Source organism: Netta rufina, assembly GCF_964035555.1.
Source record: "Netta rufina genome assembly, chromosome: 3".
NCBI classification, from domain to species: Eukaryota; Metazoa; Chordata; class Aves; order Anseriformes; family Anatidae; genus Netta; species Netta rufina.
In genome coordinates this window covers 84,321,588-84,336,761 of record NC_140125.1, presented here as the reverse complement: position 1 = coordinate 84,336,761, position 15,174 = coordinate 84,321,588, and the positions used below count along the sequence as shown (strand labels likewise).

At 35.2% G+C, this 15,174-nt stretch overlaps 1 protein-coding gene across 10 annotated transcripts in view; it reads right to left on the bottom strand.

Moving 5' to 3' along the window:
• EYA4 (EYA transcriptional coactivator and phosphatase 4) overlaps positions 1-15,174 on the bottom strand; it is a 158,412-nt gene that overhangs the window by 45,869 nt on the left and 97,369 nt on the right. For 6 of the 10 annotated variants that reach the window (XM_084284527.1, XM_084284531.1, XM_084284532.1 and 3 more), the window contains 3 exons: positions 7,261-7,385; positions 5,990-6,058; positions 1,249-1,341 (listed from right to left, as the gene is read on the bottom strand). In XM_084284527.1, the coding sequence (XP_084140653.1) occupies positions 1,249-1,341; positions 5,990-6,058; positions 7,261-7,385 (287 nt within the window). Of the gene's footprint in view, positions 1-1,248; positions 1,342-5,989; positions 6,059-7,260; positions 7,386-15,174 lie in introns of those variants that run through there. The other 4 variants (XM_084284533.1, XM_084284535.1, XM_084284530.1 and 1 more) reach the window with 3 other exon arrangements.

The following is a 15,174-nucleotide window of genomic DNA, read 5'->3' as shown; positions in this document are numbered from 1 at the left end:
TAAAAATCTCATCAACAATGCCAAAATCATATATAGTCAGACATTTTATAACCTGTAATCATTACTAATAAAATCTTAGGACAGAGTAACAATAATCAGAGTGAAGAAAAAAAAAAAAAGCCAACTTTTTTTAGCTAAGACTATTTTTTTTTAATGCAACTTATTAGATTTTAAGTTGACTGTATCTTTCATAATGAGAACTTTTTTTTTCATTTTTAATAATCAGAAAAAGTATATGCTACTTTACATCTCACAAAGATCTTTATTTCAGGCACAAAATTTGTTTTCAATTCTTTTCTGACTAACAAACTTCAGAGTATATCTGCATTTACTGATGCCTAAAAACAATTCCAGAAACATATGCTCAGTTTTTAAAACAATTTAATTATACAGAAGCATCATGATTTCCAGAATATTTGAAGTAGGCTGTGACTACCTATGTCTACCAAAACCAGTTTCATGGCAATTCTTAGTTTCAGTGAAATTTCAGTCAGGCCATCACTGAATTGGTATTTTCAGACATGAAATCAATTCTCCCCTCTCTCCCTTCTAATGTTATTTTTAATATTATTTTTTGTTAATAATTAGAAGGCAGGGTTGTTTTTTTTTTATTTTTATTTTTTCACAGTCCATCACCTTTTAGTAATTTATAGGAAACTACTTAGAAGTTGCTGCTGGCTTAATTTTTTAAGAAGTAACTGAAGTTTACAATTAATATCAAAATATTTAAAATACTTAAACTGAAATATTTACATGGAGAAAAAGAAAAATAGGGAAATCTGGTCAGTGTTTAAAATAACACATTATTCATACATATAGAAAGGTTAGCACTGAAATATAACCTTTAAGATTTAAAATTTTACAAATTAGAACAGCCTTTCCAAATGCAATCTATATTTTTTTCTTCCTAAAATCATACAAGACTAGCACTGAAAAAAAGCTACAGCTTAAAAAGCTATTATAATATTAAAAAGCTATTGTAATATTACTGTAAGATTTTTACATACAGGAATGGTCTTAGTCATTATTAAAGCTGCTTTTTACAATCATAGCTCATGAAAAATGCATATTTTTTTTAAATATATCTACAGAAACAAACAAAAAATAGAATTGTTATTTGGTATTAAAATGTTACTTTTTGTGTCTTCTGAAAAGATCACTTCCATGCAGTGCATTGCTCATTAGTGAAGGTTATTAAATGCTACATTAATGTGCATATAGCGATACGTGATCTTATTATGGCTTTACCTGACCCAGTAAAAGTGTCAAGCGATCCATCTCCAGTTGTGGTTGTTGTTTCATTGCTGTTCATGGGCTCTGTTTTGACTGCAAGAAGAGACACTACATAGAAGAATAAGTAGACATGAGATTTTACTTCTAAATTTATACTGGAGTCCTCATGCCTGTCTCACTAGTGGTAGTCCAGATATAATAAGTATGCGATGCAACAGCTTCAACCTTTGCTTTACCACAGCACTGAGACACTCTACCATTGCTACCATTTTGAATGACCATGCATACATAGCTTTTTATCTGTGCATTCGGCTATCTATTGGCTTTAGCAACTGAAATATCTTCTGCGGTGATTTCAACCTAAATCTAATTGATTCCAACAATTCCTTAAGAGTAGCAGAGAGGAAGGAAACATTAGCTGTCAAGGGATATAGCACATCACAAAAATAGTTTTGCCTGACGAGTGAAACAATAATAATATGGTTTCATGCTCATATAGAAGCAAATTACTTTCACAGTGTCAGCATTCTGCCTTCTTCACCTTTTTCAGTATCTGTGGGATTTTATTTATTTCTTTATTTCGAGCTAGGTCATCAGCAAGAAATTTTCCATTAAAGAAGAGTGAAGTTTAATAGAAAAGAAGCAAAAGAACTACAGTGCGATACAATTGACAGCTGTAACAAGTCGGCTTCTAATTCAGAGGTTACCAAACATTTGGATTCACTATGAACTCAAAATATTTCTTACAGACAATCATGCAGTCTTACCATCCTACCATCCTACTATGCAAACCATAACTGAAGGCACCACAGCAGCAATCCAGATTTTATACTTTAATATGTTACCTACACAGACCATTTAGCATGGACTTTTGTGACAGAGTTTGGGAACCACTGACTGATGTGGTAAGAAACAGCAGTGCAGAATATGCTGCTACTTTTAATAGATATTTGACTGGCAAATATCAAAAACACTAACATTGGAAAACCCCAACATGTTACCACAGTCGTCTTGTGATGATCAGTTAGGCATGTGTGCACATTTATCAGATATATCAGGGGCCTGCTTATGGATCACAGAACTGATCACAGCCCAGGCATGCAGAGTGCAGTGGCGATGAGTGTACATGCCACTGCCACAGTCATATGCCAGGCACTGGAACTGGAAAGACACAGCCTGGGGTTTGTGGAGAAGCCTGGCCTCAACCAGGCTGGCTGAGCCCCTCAGCAGATGTAACATATTCTGAGCAAAAGCATTTTCTGCCAGCTAGCTACCTGACCCCTCTGAGGGACGTCAGCTAAGCCATCAACATCACTGCACCCACATTTGACTTCATGGGCAAGAATGAGGATGGGGGAGTTTAAATAACAAACAAACAGCAAAGCAAAACAAAAACTGGCAAAGTTTACATAAAATAAACAAAGTCGTTTGTAACTGTTCCCATTTCTCTGTTTAAGTGAGAAAGGTCTTTATTGTCATCAATAAAATCAATAAAATATATAGCAGGAAAAAGCTTAGGAGTCATTTTCTACAAAATAACAATCACTCCACTGAATCTCAGGCCTTTCTGATTACCAAATACAGATGTCTGCCTATACCTCAAAGGAAAAGTTTTTTATTTTCTCCTCTGAAGATCTTTGGTCACATGTTACTTTATAAGCTGCATGTCTCTTTTCTCTTCAGAATGCAGACATTTACTTACATGAAAAAAAAAAAAAAAACTACTTTTCAGCACCTTTAACTCTTCCTATTCAAGCAGGTATTGCAATATTGCCCATACTGAGCTGCAAACCTATGTTTAGTATTGCATCCAGAAGAAAACTTCAGTTTGCACCTAACCATTTTCTTTAGCCAAAGCTTCAGTTGAACACTTCAATCGAAGTGTTTACTGCAGTTTTGTCTATTTCTGGTTAATGCCAGTTGCAGTGCACTTCCATCAGCACAAACATTCACCAACTTTTTCTCTCCCTGTCCAGCAGAAAATGATCTAAAACAAAAGAAACCCTCTCATGTACATAACTTGAGGGGGAAAAAAAAAAAGAAAAAAGAAAAAAAAAAAAGCATATTGGCACTGTGTTTTGTTGAAAAATACTTGTAGCAATTTTTTGTGCACTTGATTTTAAACAGTTCTACTTAGTTACATTCAGATTTTATCACAGTAAGGAATTCATCAAGGTCTTTCCTCAGTGTAGCTAGACATTTGGACTAATTTTTTTTTCTTAAAGTTGAATGTCATTAAAACAAGAGGGTGAAAAAGCACTGTGCTAACTAAAAACAAAACAAACAAACAAAAAAAATACAAAACAAACAAACAAAAACTTTAAAGCTGAAATCAAAACATAAGCCAACACCAAATCAAAACACAAAATCATCCATAGGTTTCCTGACATGTGAGGTACAATGTGGTTGTAATACTACTGAGGCAACTGCTCTATACACAGTGCAAAGATCAAGAGTTTGAGCCATCATTGTGAATGAATACTTTAAAGAGTATAAATTTAATATTCTGTTGTGTTCATTTTCATTTATTTATTTTTTTGAGTGTGGATTAAGTCTATTGTTTTAAGTACTGAAAGAGTAAAAATAAAGTGAAAAGTGTTCTCAAGCATTGAGTGTTGCTAACAGTGAAGACTGCAGATGCCAACAGAGTAGAGCTACCATGATGGTCAGGGCTGAGGAACATGTACAAGGACTGACAGAAGAAGCTGTGGTTGTTCAGTCCTAAGTAGAGAAGGCTGAAGGGAAAACTAATTGCTAGCCTTCAGCTACCTAATGGGAAAGTGCAATGAAGATGAAGAACATCTGTGAATGTGCCCTGTGAATGCAGTGGAGGCAACAGACACAAGGGAACAATACAATTCATTGTAAGACATTCTTCTCCATGAGAGTAGTCAGGCCCTGGGACAGTGCCCAGAGTGTCTGTGGCACCTCCACCCTCAGAGATACTCAGTACTGGACTGAACGCTGCCATGAGTAACAGGCCCTACTCAGAGCAGGACTTAGCCCTGCAGGGATTTCTCCCAAACTTAATTACTTCTAAAGTAACTCTGACTACTACTCCAAACAGTCAGTAATTTCTACAATATAAGTTCTTTATTTGATGAAAAAACTTAACAGGTCAACATGACTTTTACTCTGACTTTTACAACCTCTTTTTTTTTTTTTTTTTTTTTTTTTTTTCTTTTTTTTTTCCATAAAGAACCTCTCTGTGTTAAAGACTGAGAACATACACAGAGTTTTAGGGGCAGGTGATGCTACTACTATGTGTAAAGATGGACAAGCACATGCAATAAATAGAAGGTAATATTAGAACAAACAAGTGTCACTAAAGGCTCATTTTCTTCCTTTTTTTTTTTTTTTTTTTTTTTTTTTTTCCTGTTGTTTAGCGAATGAGCTATGAAGGTTGTACAGAGGACAGTAGCCAAATGTAGCACTTCTCTTGTGGTGGCTGGCAGCTGTCTGGCAAGCTGAGGCTCAGCTTAGAGCTGTGCCAGGTCTGGAGGGTAGGAGATAGGGCACAGTTTGGGCAGAACATCTGCGATCAAGGATGGAGATGGCAGCACATGGAAGCAGCTGAATAAAGGCAGCCAGGGAAAACCTGTAGCATACACATCTCATGAAGGGACAGGTTATGGTACATGCAAAATTCCACACAGTTTAAATACATAGTATCCCATAATGACAGATATATTAAAAAGTACAGGTACAGAACAAATTGGGCTCACCAGGACATATTCAAGAACAGATCTAAACATGTTACTGCCTTTGGAAAATTTAATTTCAGTTTATATCAAAGCTGAAGTGCCCTCCATAATGCAAGTAGTTTCATACTACATTTCCCCACTGTTATTAATTACTATTTAAATTATTACCTTCTATATTTATCTCAACATGCTGAATAGTTAACTGAGGTGACAGACTAAATTAGCCTTAAACTTAAATTCCTTAAACCTAAATTCAGCAGGAACATTCACATGGAACCATTTATTCTAACGTAAAATATTATTTTGTGCTTGTCTGATTTATCTATCTATTTATCTATCTTTTATTTATTGTTAACTCTGACTTGCAAATGGCAATCTATTCATATGTTTTTTTCAAAAGGAAATTTTTTAAGATCTTCCTAAATTTAGTCCAAACCCTCACAGCTTAAGCACCTGTGTAATGGCTTGTAGAGAGTCACAGTGATGAACATTTACACCTGTGATTAATCCCATATGTACTGTGACAATGATACATATATAATTATTATTAATCCTTGTATCTCAAAACAATTAATAACACATGGGAGAGGAAACTCCTAAATGAAAACAACATCTTGGAAATTTTGGTCAAACGTTTATGAGTTACACGTGGCAAGTTACATGTAGTAGCACAATCAGTGCTACATTCCACATTCAGTGGAAAATCTGTTGGTCTGACTTACAGAATGCTGAGAATTAGCCCTTCCCAGCATGTTCACCCCACGAGGCTCTCCCAGGCTCTTGGTGCATCTATGCAGTTAAGCTAATTTTAAACTTACTAAAATTCTCCTTGCTCTTTGAATGTCTTTCAAAGTATGGTAAGATAACTATATATTGCAACTTCCCTCCAGTTTTCTGGCTGTGGGAATAGCCTCTTGGGAAAGGGTGGAAAAAACAACAACATGGAAATGTTCAAACCACAGAACAAAAGAACAGAGCAAACCAAGAGAAGTTACACAGCAGTCACAGAGACACACCACCACACACATGCACTGTACCAGGATCTCTCATACTTGTTGCAGAGGAGGGAGTACTGCAACTCAGCAACCAGTCTGCAGTATTTAAAACTGTCATGTTGTCTCCTGAGGACAGGAATGGCATAATGGTTCATTGTCCGAATGTCTGTTCAGTGTACATAAATATTCTTCAATGCAAGTAAGTGTTTTTACTCTTTGAGCCAATTCTTTTAACTGCATTGTATTGTTTTTATGAGCATTATTTTAAACAGTCTATTTATGAAAGTATAATATAGGGGCATATATTTATTACTGTTCTTTAATGGTATGCTTGAAGTTTTCCCTTCTATTTAAGCTGGAATATGGATTCTATTAAAAATAGTAAATAGGTTGAACCTTAATGGTTCAGCACCTTTTTTTTTTTTTTTTTTTTTTTTTTTTTAGGGCTCTATTCCCTTCATATGCATATTCACTTTTTACTGAGATTTAAATATATATATAAATATATATTTAAAATAGGGAGAAGTAAATAAAATATTTTACATTGTAGCCAGAAAGAACAAACTACAAAGGTCTTTTTGGTGCCAGCTGTTAAAACTACAGCCATGTATTAGCTCCAAAAAAGAGGACTGAAACTCCAGCTGGACTTGTATCCATGGTGTCACTCTCGTGAATGGTAATGTGGCCGGAACTCCAACTCAGAATGTGGTACCCTTCCTCCTACTCCTCCATCTCAGATATGGAAGAATCTATTATCTGAAAATATTGGAACATCAGTATTGTATCTTCACGGCAGTGCTGTGTCTACAGTAATAGATACAGCAATAATAAACAGTAAGTTTTGAGGTAAATGTAAAAATCTCTTTATGACAAACATTCATTCCATGAAATGGAATTAGCATGTTCATCATAAAAGAAAATTACCTAAGTAGTGTCAATTTTGATGCACTTCTTTGAAGAGAGTTTTCAAATAAATCTACATGGGTGTAGTTTGGGCATAACAGTAAATTATGGTTTAACAATGAAGTATGAAGCAGAAAATGCAATATATTTCAAGTTACCAGCAGGTATAACCAAGCCTTTAAGATCTGGTACAACTGTACAACAATTTTCTTAATTTCACCTTTGCATAGTTATGCCTCTTATTTCAATTGGTGGAAATTGGAGAAATAGGGATTAGTAGATTTACACTGGTATGACTGGAATATTTAAATATTTCTTTCTGGGATTATAAACGGGTTTACGCTCATCATTGAAATAACATTAAAAACGTATATGAAAAAAAGCTAGCCCAAACTTTCTATGCACCAGAAATGTTTTACACTTACCTCCTGTTCCATTTGTTGTAACGGATGTACTACTGAGATTAGGTTTATCCAGTTTGGAGCTACCTGATGCATCGCTGCTCCCAACAAGATTATGAGGACTTGCTAGATCTTGCATTTCCATAGACCTGTTAAATAAGGTGATGGTATTTATATATATTGTGGTACTTCCTATATACTTCCTATAATAATTTACTTTTTTGTAAAAAATAATTTTTACATGGAAAATTGGGAATGTAGCTAGATTAACAAATCCATTCCTGTTCCTGTGAGTTTTGTTGTTTTTTGTTTTTTTTTTTTTTACTAAATCTAAGAAAGTAGATAAGTAGATAACAGTTTGTTGTGAACAGCAACATCAGTATTACCCACTTTTCCTCCAAGTATTATGAAGTAAAAGACACAGGCTTACAAAACTGCTCAAAGAGCTTGTATAAGATGCACATGAGGCAGTGCATATATATATATATAATATATATATAAAATATACATGTATGTATGCTTCCATATATGCAAGGATGAATGGATAGATGGATGGATAACTGGATAAATGTATGTACATATGTATTTCTTAGAAGAAAACAGAGAAATTAAGTAAAAAGTCAGTCATTGCAGAGCAAATCAGAATAAGAACTTCTGCCTCCCGTTATCTGTATTCCAACCAGCAGTAGTCACTGAATTCATATTAAATCATAGTAACAGAACACACGGATAAATGAACAGGCCTTTTCCATACATCTGAAAGTTTCTTCATGCTTAAAAATGCATATATTCTTACTAGGTTACTCGATATTTTTTCTTCTGAGTCATTTCTAGGAGACTCAAAAACTTTCAATAAAAACAATGATGTAGATATAGACCACAATGGATTCCAGTGTCAGAGTTGTACTGTGGGACTGTGGATGGCTTTCATTCAGTGACAACAGATCTGCCTTTCTCAGACAAAGCAGACAAGGAGTGTTTCTTGTTAGACTGGTAATAGCAATATAATTTTCAGTGTGTGCTTGCCTTTTCCTTGCTTCAGTTCTAAATTAATTACTCAGATTTTTTCCCCAAAGAAGCCTTTTTTCTATGTATAAGCAAAGTTGCCAGCCCATCTGCAATAGGAGAACCATTTACCATATGTATACTACAAAGGCCAACAGAAAGATTGTCTTACACAGCTGTAAAGACCAAATGAATTGTAGAAGACTGAAAGGACTAAAAAGAGAACAGTTGGGATAGTTTTATAAGCACAACTGCTCCTGTATCTTTATATTATGGCCAGGAAGAGCAGTGGCCAATTGCATATGCAACACCTAGCATCCTAATTATTTATTGACAAAGAGTCCCTCCCTGACAAAGAGTCCCCCCCCAGCTTTCCTGTAGGCCCCCTTCAGGTACTGGATGGCTGCAATGAGGTCTCCCTGGAGCCTTCTCTTCTTCTCCAGTCTGAGCAACCCAACTCCCTCAGCCTGTCTTCACCAGAGAGGTGTTCCAGACTTTGGATCAACCCAGAGCTGAATACAGTACTCCAAGATGGGTCTCGCAAGAGCAGAACAGAGGGGGAGAATCACCTCCCTCACCTTGCTGACCACGTTGCTTTTGATGCAGCCCAGGATACAGTTGGCTTTCTGGGCTGCAAGTGCACATTGCTGGCTCATGTTGAGCTTTTCATCTGCCAGTACCCTCAGGGGTACTCTCAATCCATTCTCTGCCCAGGCTGTATTTGTGCTTGGGATTGTTCCAGTCCAGGTACAGGACCTTGCACTTGGCCTTGTTGAACTTCATGAGGTTTGTACAGGCCCACCTCTCTAGCCTGTTCAGGGCCCAGGTTTAGAGCTTTCATGTCTTGAGTATCTTCTAGTTTAGGAAATACTACATCTCAGCTGGGAAAATGCACCAAGGTCTTGTCCAAAGCCAGGCAAAAAGATCTCATTTACGCCAATAAATGCTTGAATCCTGCCTGAGATGCACTGCTATGCCATTGGTAGGGCAGTCTTCCCGACAGCAGCCTGGATGAGCCAGGGTAAGCTGATATTGCAGTAGGTCATGCATCACCAGGTAGGAATTTTATTGCAATACTCACGGAAATGCAAAGGCATAAACTGAGATTTGAACTGCCTTGACCCAAATTTCATCATCTAATTGTATATACATTTCCACACATCTGTCAGCAATGCATTATATTTATTGTCTACTGGAAATGTGATCAGTGTTAGATGAAATAAAATGAACTCAAGTGGTTTACTATTCCGTCAGTTTTTGTTTAGTAGTTTCTGTACAAGGATAGCAGCTAAAGGTTAAAAAAAGTATGTGAGTTTCCATCTTGTATGTATTTAAGGGAGCAGGAGAATGCTACACAAAATAAACAATGTGTTTCATTGCATATACAGTTTAATACTCCCCACGTGCTCACTTAGCAGTTAAAGCGTCATGATTTCCTGTTCAAGTACAATCAGCCCAGAGATACCTAATGGGTAGTTCTAACTTGAAAAGTTCACATGTATTTTTTTCTTGTTTAGCATGAAAACTACAATAATTTATTTCCACGCGGGTATTTATCATAGCCACAAATTTAAATGTTTCAGCTACATTTCATAACCAAAATAATTGATTTACCCAGATACTGTACGTAAGAACTATCCATCATAAGCACTCTTCACACTCAAATCAATCAGATTTTATTAATCAGAAAACAAAGTCCACCGATTTTCATTTGCTTATCAAAGAACATACACCAATTTTATAAAAGGAATAGTTTTTGTCCCACACCAGTATGAAACCTTTTATGCAGAAAAGTATACTGTCTTATAATTGTTTTCTACAGTCAGCATCTAGCAAAAGGCAGATAGAAGTCTACACAGGGCAAGTTCATTAATTAACACTATTTTAAAAATAACACATTTTAATATATTTTTAAACTAGTATTAAAATAATATTTTTAAAATAGTATATTTACAAATACACTTTTCATTTAGATGACTAAAATAAATCTTGCACTTGCAGTCTATTAAGGAAAAATAAAAAAATTAAAAAAAAAAAAAAAGCATATCCAAAATGATAAAAAGCTTCACAAAACCACTTCTATACATTTATGCTTATCCTGGGTGCTCTACCCTGTGTGAACAAGTAAGGGGATTATTTTAATATATCTCTATGTGATATATTTATATCAAGTGCACATTGCCTTCTGTGTAACAGATGTCATTCAATTCACCTTTCTGGATGCATTTAGTTTACCTTTAGCCTAAAAAGTTCTCGGGAAGATGTAATAGACCTACTCAAATCTTACATTTTCATTGAATGAAGGATTCAGGAAAAATGTTTAATAAAATGGATGAAATAATTCCAACATCTTGAATTCATTTTGTCAAACTAAATGTTTATCAGAGTCCTGCTTTCACTAACTTAATCAGAAGCAGGTTTGTGTTCAGTATGTGTTTTCCTGCACTAAAAAAGAGAAAAGAAAAAAAAAAGTAAAAAGAGTGATCTCTGAAGGACCAGTTAATACTTGTAAGTTTATGCAGTTATTTATTAAAGATTTATTTTTTTAGAAGAGGCAGTGTGTTTCAATTAAAAAAAAAAAAAAAAAAAAAAAGCCATTGTTAGAGCTGCTTTAAAAAACATACTGTATATATATTTATTTTTTTTTTCTCTGCCAGGAATTTAACTGCTTGAGCTTTAGCTTTTCCACTCTTTAATTGTCTCAAACTACTTTTCAGAGTAGTTAAGTAAAACATTAAATTGTATAAAAAGATATATTTTGGAAGGAAGTGTTTTTGCAAGATGTTTTAAATTCTTCATCTGTTTGTTTGAAGACTGCTAACATGACTCCAAGCTTCTGAGCAAAAACCTGAAATCTGGCAAGATGGATTTGTCTTTTATTCTGCTTTGGCTACGCTTTAAGTCTTTGAAAATTGGTATTTTCACATGCTTAGCGGATCGTTTCAGAGGCTTGCTGGAAAAGTCTCTAAACCATCCCATTTGCACAGAACAGCCTCCCAGACAGACCCCTGTGGGCTTCAACTCCAACCTGAACACAGACAACCGCAACAAATGAAAGTTGTTTGCATCTGTGTATGAATACTGGCTTGCCATGTTAGAGCACATTTTGTTCCTTGGCATCAAGTGACATCTTTTCAATGGTTAACCTGTGTTCAGTAGGGGGTTAGGGAACAGCATCCAAGGAAATAAATTTTCCCACCTGTCTATACAATGGCTGCTAAACAGAACCTGTGATGCATCCTGCTACGCTGAAGAGTACAGCTGACCATCATAACCTAAACTAACATAGGAAGCTTTCAGCATGGATAATTATGGTTGCTCAATTTAACAGTTCCATTTCTGTATAGTTTCTATACAGTTTTTTTGACAAGTTCAGGCATTGCTTCTAGGGTTCTGTTTTTAAAACTCTCAACTCTCTCTTTTCCACCTTCCCCCATTACAATCACCTATACATTAGTACACTGCTTTTCCTTGGCAGAATTAAAATCTATTTCTATAAATTCTGAGTTGTTACAACACTGTTATCTGTTTGCATTTCCAATTAAAATATAATAAACATGTAGGAAGAGTTGGGTTCTTCCACAACTCAAAATTTAATTGATTATTCATGAATTCTACAAGTAGGTCATATTTAGATATTTTTTTTAATGGCATAATTTTTCAAATGCAAAATATACAAAATATTTTACTATAATTCAAACTGTTTTCTACTAAGAACTTTGAAAGTATGAAAACATTTATCAAAGAGCTATTGAAGAAAAAATATTTTAATGTGAAAAAAAAGTGTTTTACATCCTAAATGAGCATTTTACAAATCCAAACTAAAAGTGAATTGAAAGGACTATTTAAGATTAAATAACTGTATTTAGTTTCTATACTAACCAGAAAAAAAGGCATTTAAAAGTATTTTTTATTTCAAAATTCTTTCAAAGGAATATTTCTACATAATTTTCTTCAGCAGAACCTTTACTAAATTTCACTGTAGCAAAATGTACCCCACTGTTGGGGGCAGGAGGAGAAGGGTTGTTTTCCTGTTTTTCTTACATCCCTCCTGTTGTAACTCCATTTCTTACATATCCACATGTTCTCACAGAAAACTGGAGCCTTCTCCAATTAAGATGTCAGCTACCTTGGAGCTTCTAAAATTAAACAAACAGGGAATTTCCCTTTATTTAACTTTAACTTATAAAGCAATACAAATATTGAGTAACAGATCTGTTCAGACTAAATCTGTTTCCAACTGCTGTCAGCTCAACTCTCTGACCAACTATACAGTTTTGAAGACAAGTGAGCTGTTGTTATTTCCATTCCCCACAGATTTTTTTTCCAGGTCTTCCAGCCATGTTCTGAACATGTCTCATAAGCACCTCTCTCTTCCACATTCAGTCTGAGCTAGTTCCTACAAGCCGTTCACTCTGTATTTTAACATTTCTAAGTATTATACTAACACTAAAATAAAGTTTAATATTGTCTTTTCCATGTGCTTTTACTTTGTGTATGGCACTTTTGCCACTGTAAAAGGGAAGGAAAAAACAGAAAAACAGATGAGAAAAATTTGCTCCACTGGGGTGACTGTCTCTCTTGTTTTCTCAGGTTCATCAGAGCCTGCTTTGTATCTTCTCAAGCTCAAGAGATGGCCAAAATACCTTATCTCTTGCTATTCTAGGCACAATCTCACAAAAGCATACAAGTTCTGGGAGTCTGCCAGAGCGTTAAAAACAAATAACGCTGCCGGACACTAGCAAGAGCTCCTTTCCACTCTCCTTAAAGTCTCATTTCTTAATGTGTAAAGTGGTCTGATACAGTGCTAAGAAGCAGTGAAAAATGTCATTTTATAGTAATACATGTATAACCAGCAAATGCTCTTCAGAGTTTTATTTCATTGCATTTTTTTTTTTATTTCTTTATTTTTAACAATCCAGAAAACAAGTGCTAATCTTTTTGCAACCATTTGGGGATGGAAGGTGGATTCTAGCTATATAATTTCTATTTCTCATGGTCTGGCAATTAGGATTTCAACTTCCATATTAAAAAGATAAGAGGGAGAAGAAAATGAATGCCACAACATTGATATTCTGAAAAATACTTCTCCTCTGTCAATCTGCATCCAATTTCAGATAAAGGGTATCACAGGTAGGAATTTTCAGCGAAAAGAAGAAGAACAACATTAGCATTTCTACCATGTCCATAAATACCACCTAGTTAAATAATAAAAATACCATGGGGTTCAGCTTCATAGAATTGCAACAGTACAATAAGGACTGTACTAGAGTTCTTATGAACATGGATGATTCATTGCATATTGAATATTATCATGCACTTGCCCACTGCATGAGTTCAAGCACACAATAAAATAACCTCTACCCAGGCACTGCAGTAACGGCACTGCAGAGAGGATCCTTTTAGTACGAGGATCCTTCTAGTACAAAGAAACATTAAGCTGAAGAAAAATCAGAACTACTCAATTTTGTTTTATAGTTTTATAGCTTTTTAGATCTGCTTAACCATACTGCTTATCTCGCAGGGGATGGGACTCCTTTGGTGATCCTTTGGGGCATAAAGTGGCACTGGCTGTGATTGTATCTCAATTTTCTTTCATGTCTATTTTCTTTTTCTTGGCTATTTAAGCTCTAATTCTAGGAGAAATAAATAAATAAATAAAAGAAATGAAAGAGAAAAAACAACAACAACAACAAACAAAACAAACCCACTCATGTAGACAGTATTACTTTACAGGAGATGTCTGCCAGGCAGTCAATGTCAGTGCTTAGGCTATACTTGGTGCAGAGGGCTCGGATGAGACTGTGAGCAAACAGGCTCAGTGACAAAGGCCAGCATTGTAGTATGCCTCTGGACAACATTTACAGATAGAGAAAACAGATTTTTTCTTTTAACAGCACTGCCACTTCTTCCCCAGCTCCCCTGCCCAATTCCCTAGTCACAATTCTGCTCTTACCCTACATTTTTGGCTCTGAGCCATTCTGGGATCCTCTGTGCTTCCTTACAGCCAGGTGTCAGGTATTTTTTGTCTTCATTACATCCATGCTCCCTTCTTTTCTCAACATGTTTTCAAACACCAAAAGCCATGGCTTTTGTTAATCTAGGATATGGCTTTTGCTATAGTAATAAGAAGATACTGTTTTACCAAAAGGAGTATATGGATATCTTCTCAGTGGATCTAGTGAAAAAAATATGACTAAACAATACAAAAAACAACTGCTTACAAATTCAAGTTTTCTTTTGCTGGAGAAGAAAAACTACCACTTTCTTGTTCTGTGTTTGAGGAATAAACTGAAGGTGGAAAGGTTAGATTTATTCTGGTGATGTCTAAACACACTAATGAGTTTAGAAGGCTCAGATTTTTGTGCTACATAATTGCTGAAAACTATTATTTGCTTGAGAGTCAGAAACACTATGGTTTCTCTGGTTCTTGATTGACTGAGACATTTTACTTCATTTTAATGTCATTTAATGTGGTTTCCAGCAAACCACAGAAAACTGTCTATTCTGGTGGAATTGAGTTAGCCACAAATTATTTTTTCACTCCCCTCTGTCTTTGCTGGGGATCAACAACATTTTCTTGACACAATTAATAGCTAACGCAAAATTAACTTTGATTTCCACTTGTGGATAAAGCATGCAATAATTTATAGGAAATGCTTCTGTTTTCTCCTATTGGGCATGGTGTCCGTTTGTCCAATGCCAAGAAGTATTAAAATAAATACATAAAAATTGAGAAAACTCTGTAGCACAAAAAAAAAAATAAATTAAAAATTTAAAAATCCACCTTACTAAATTATTTACTTCAGCATAAACTTCCAGCTCACCCTCTCTGTGCTCAAGAGGTTTCTTCCGTTATACAACACAGGTCTACACTAACAAAAACAGGGAGGCTGTCATTAAAAAGTCAGATAACAGGAAAGGTTTTCCCTG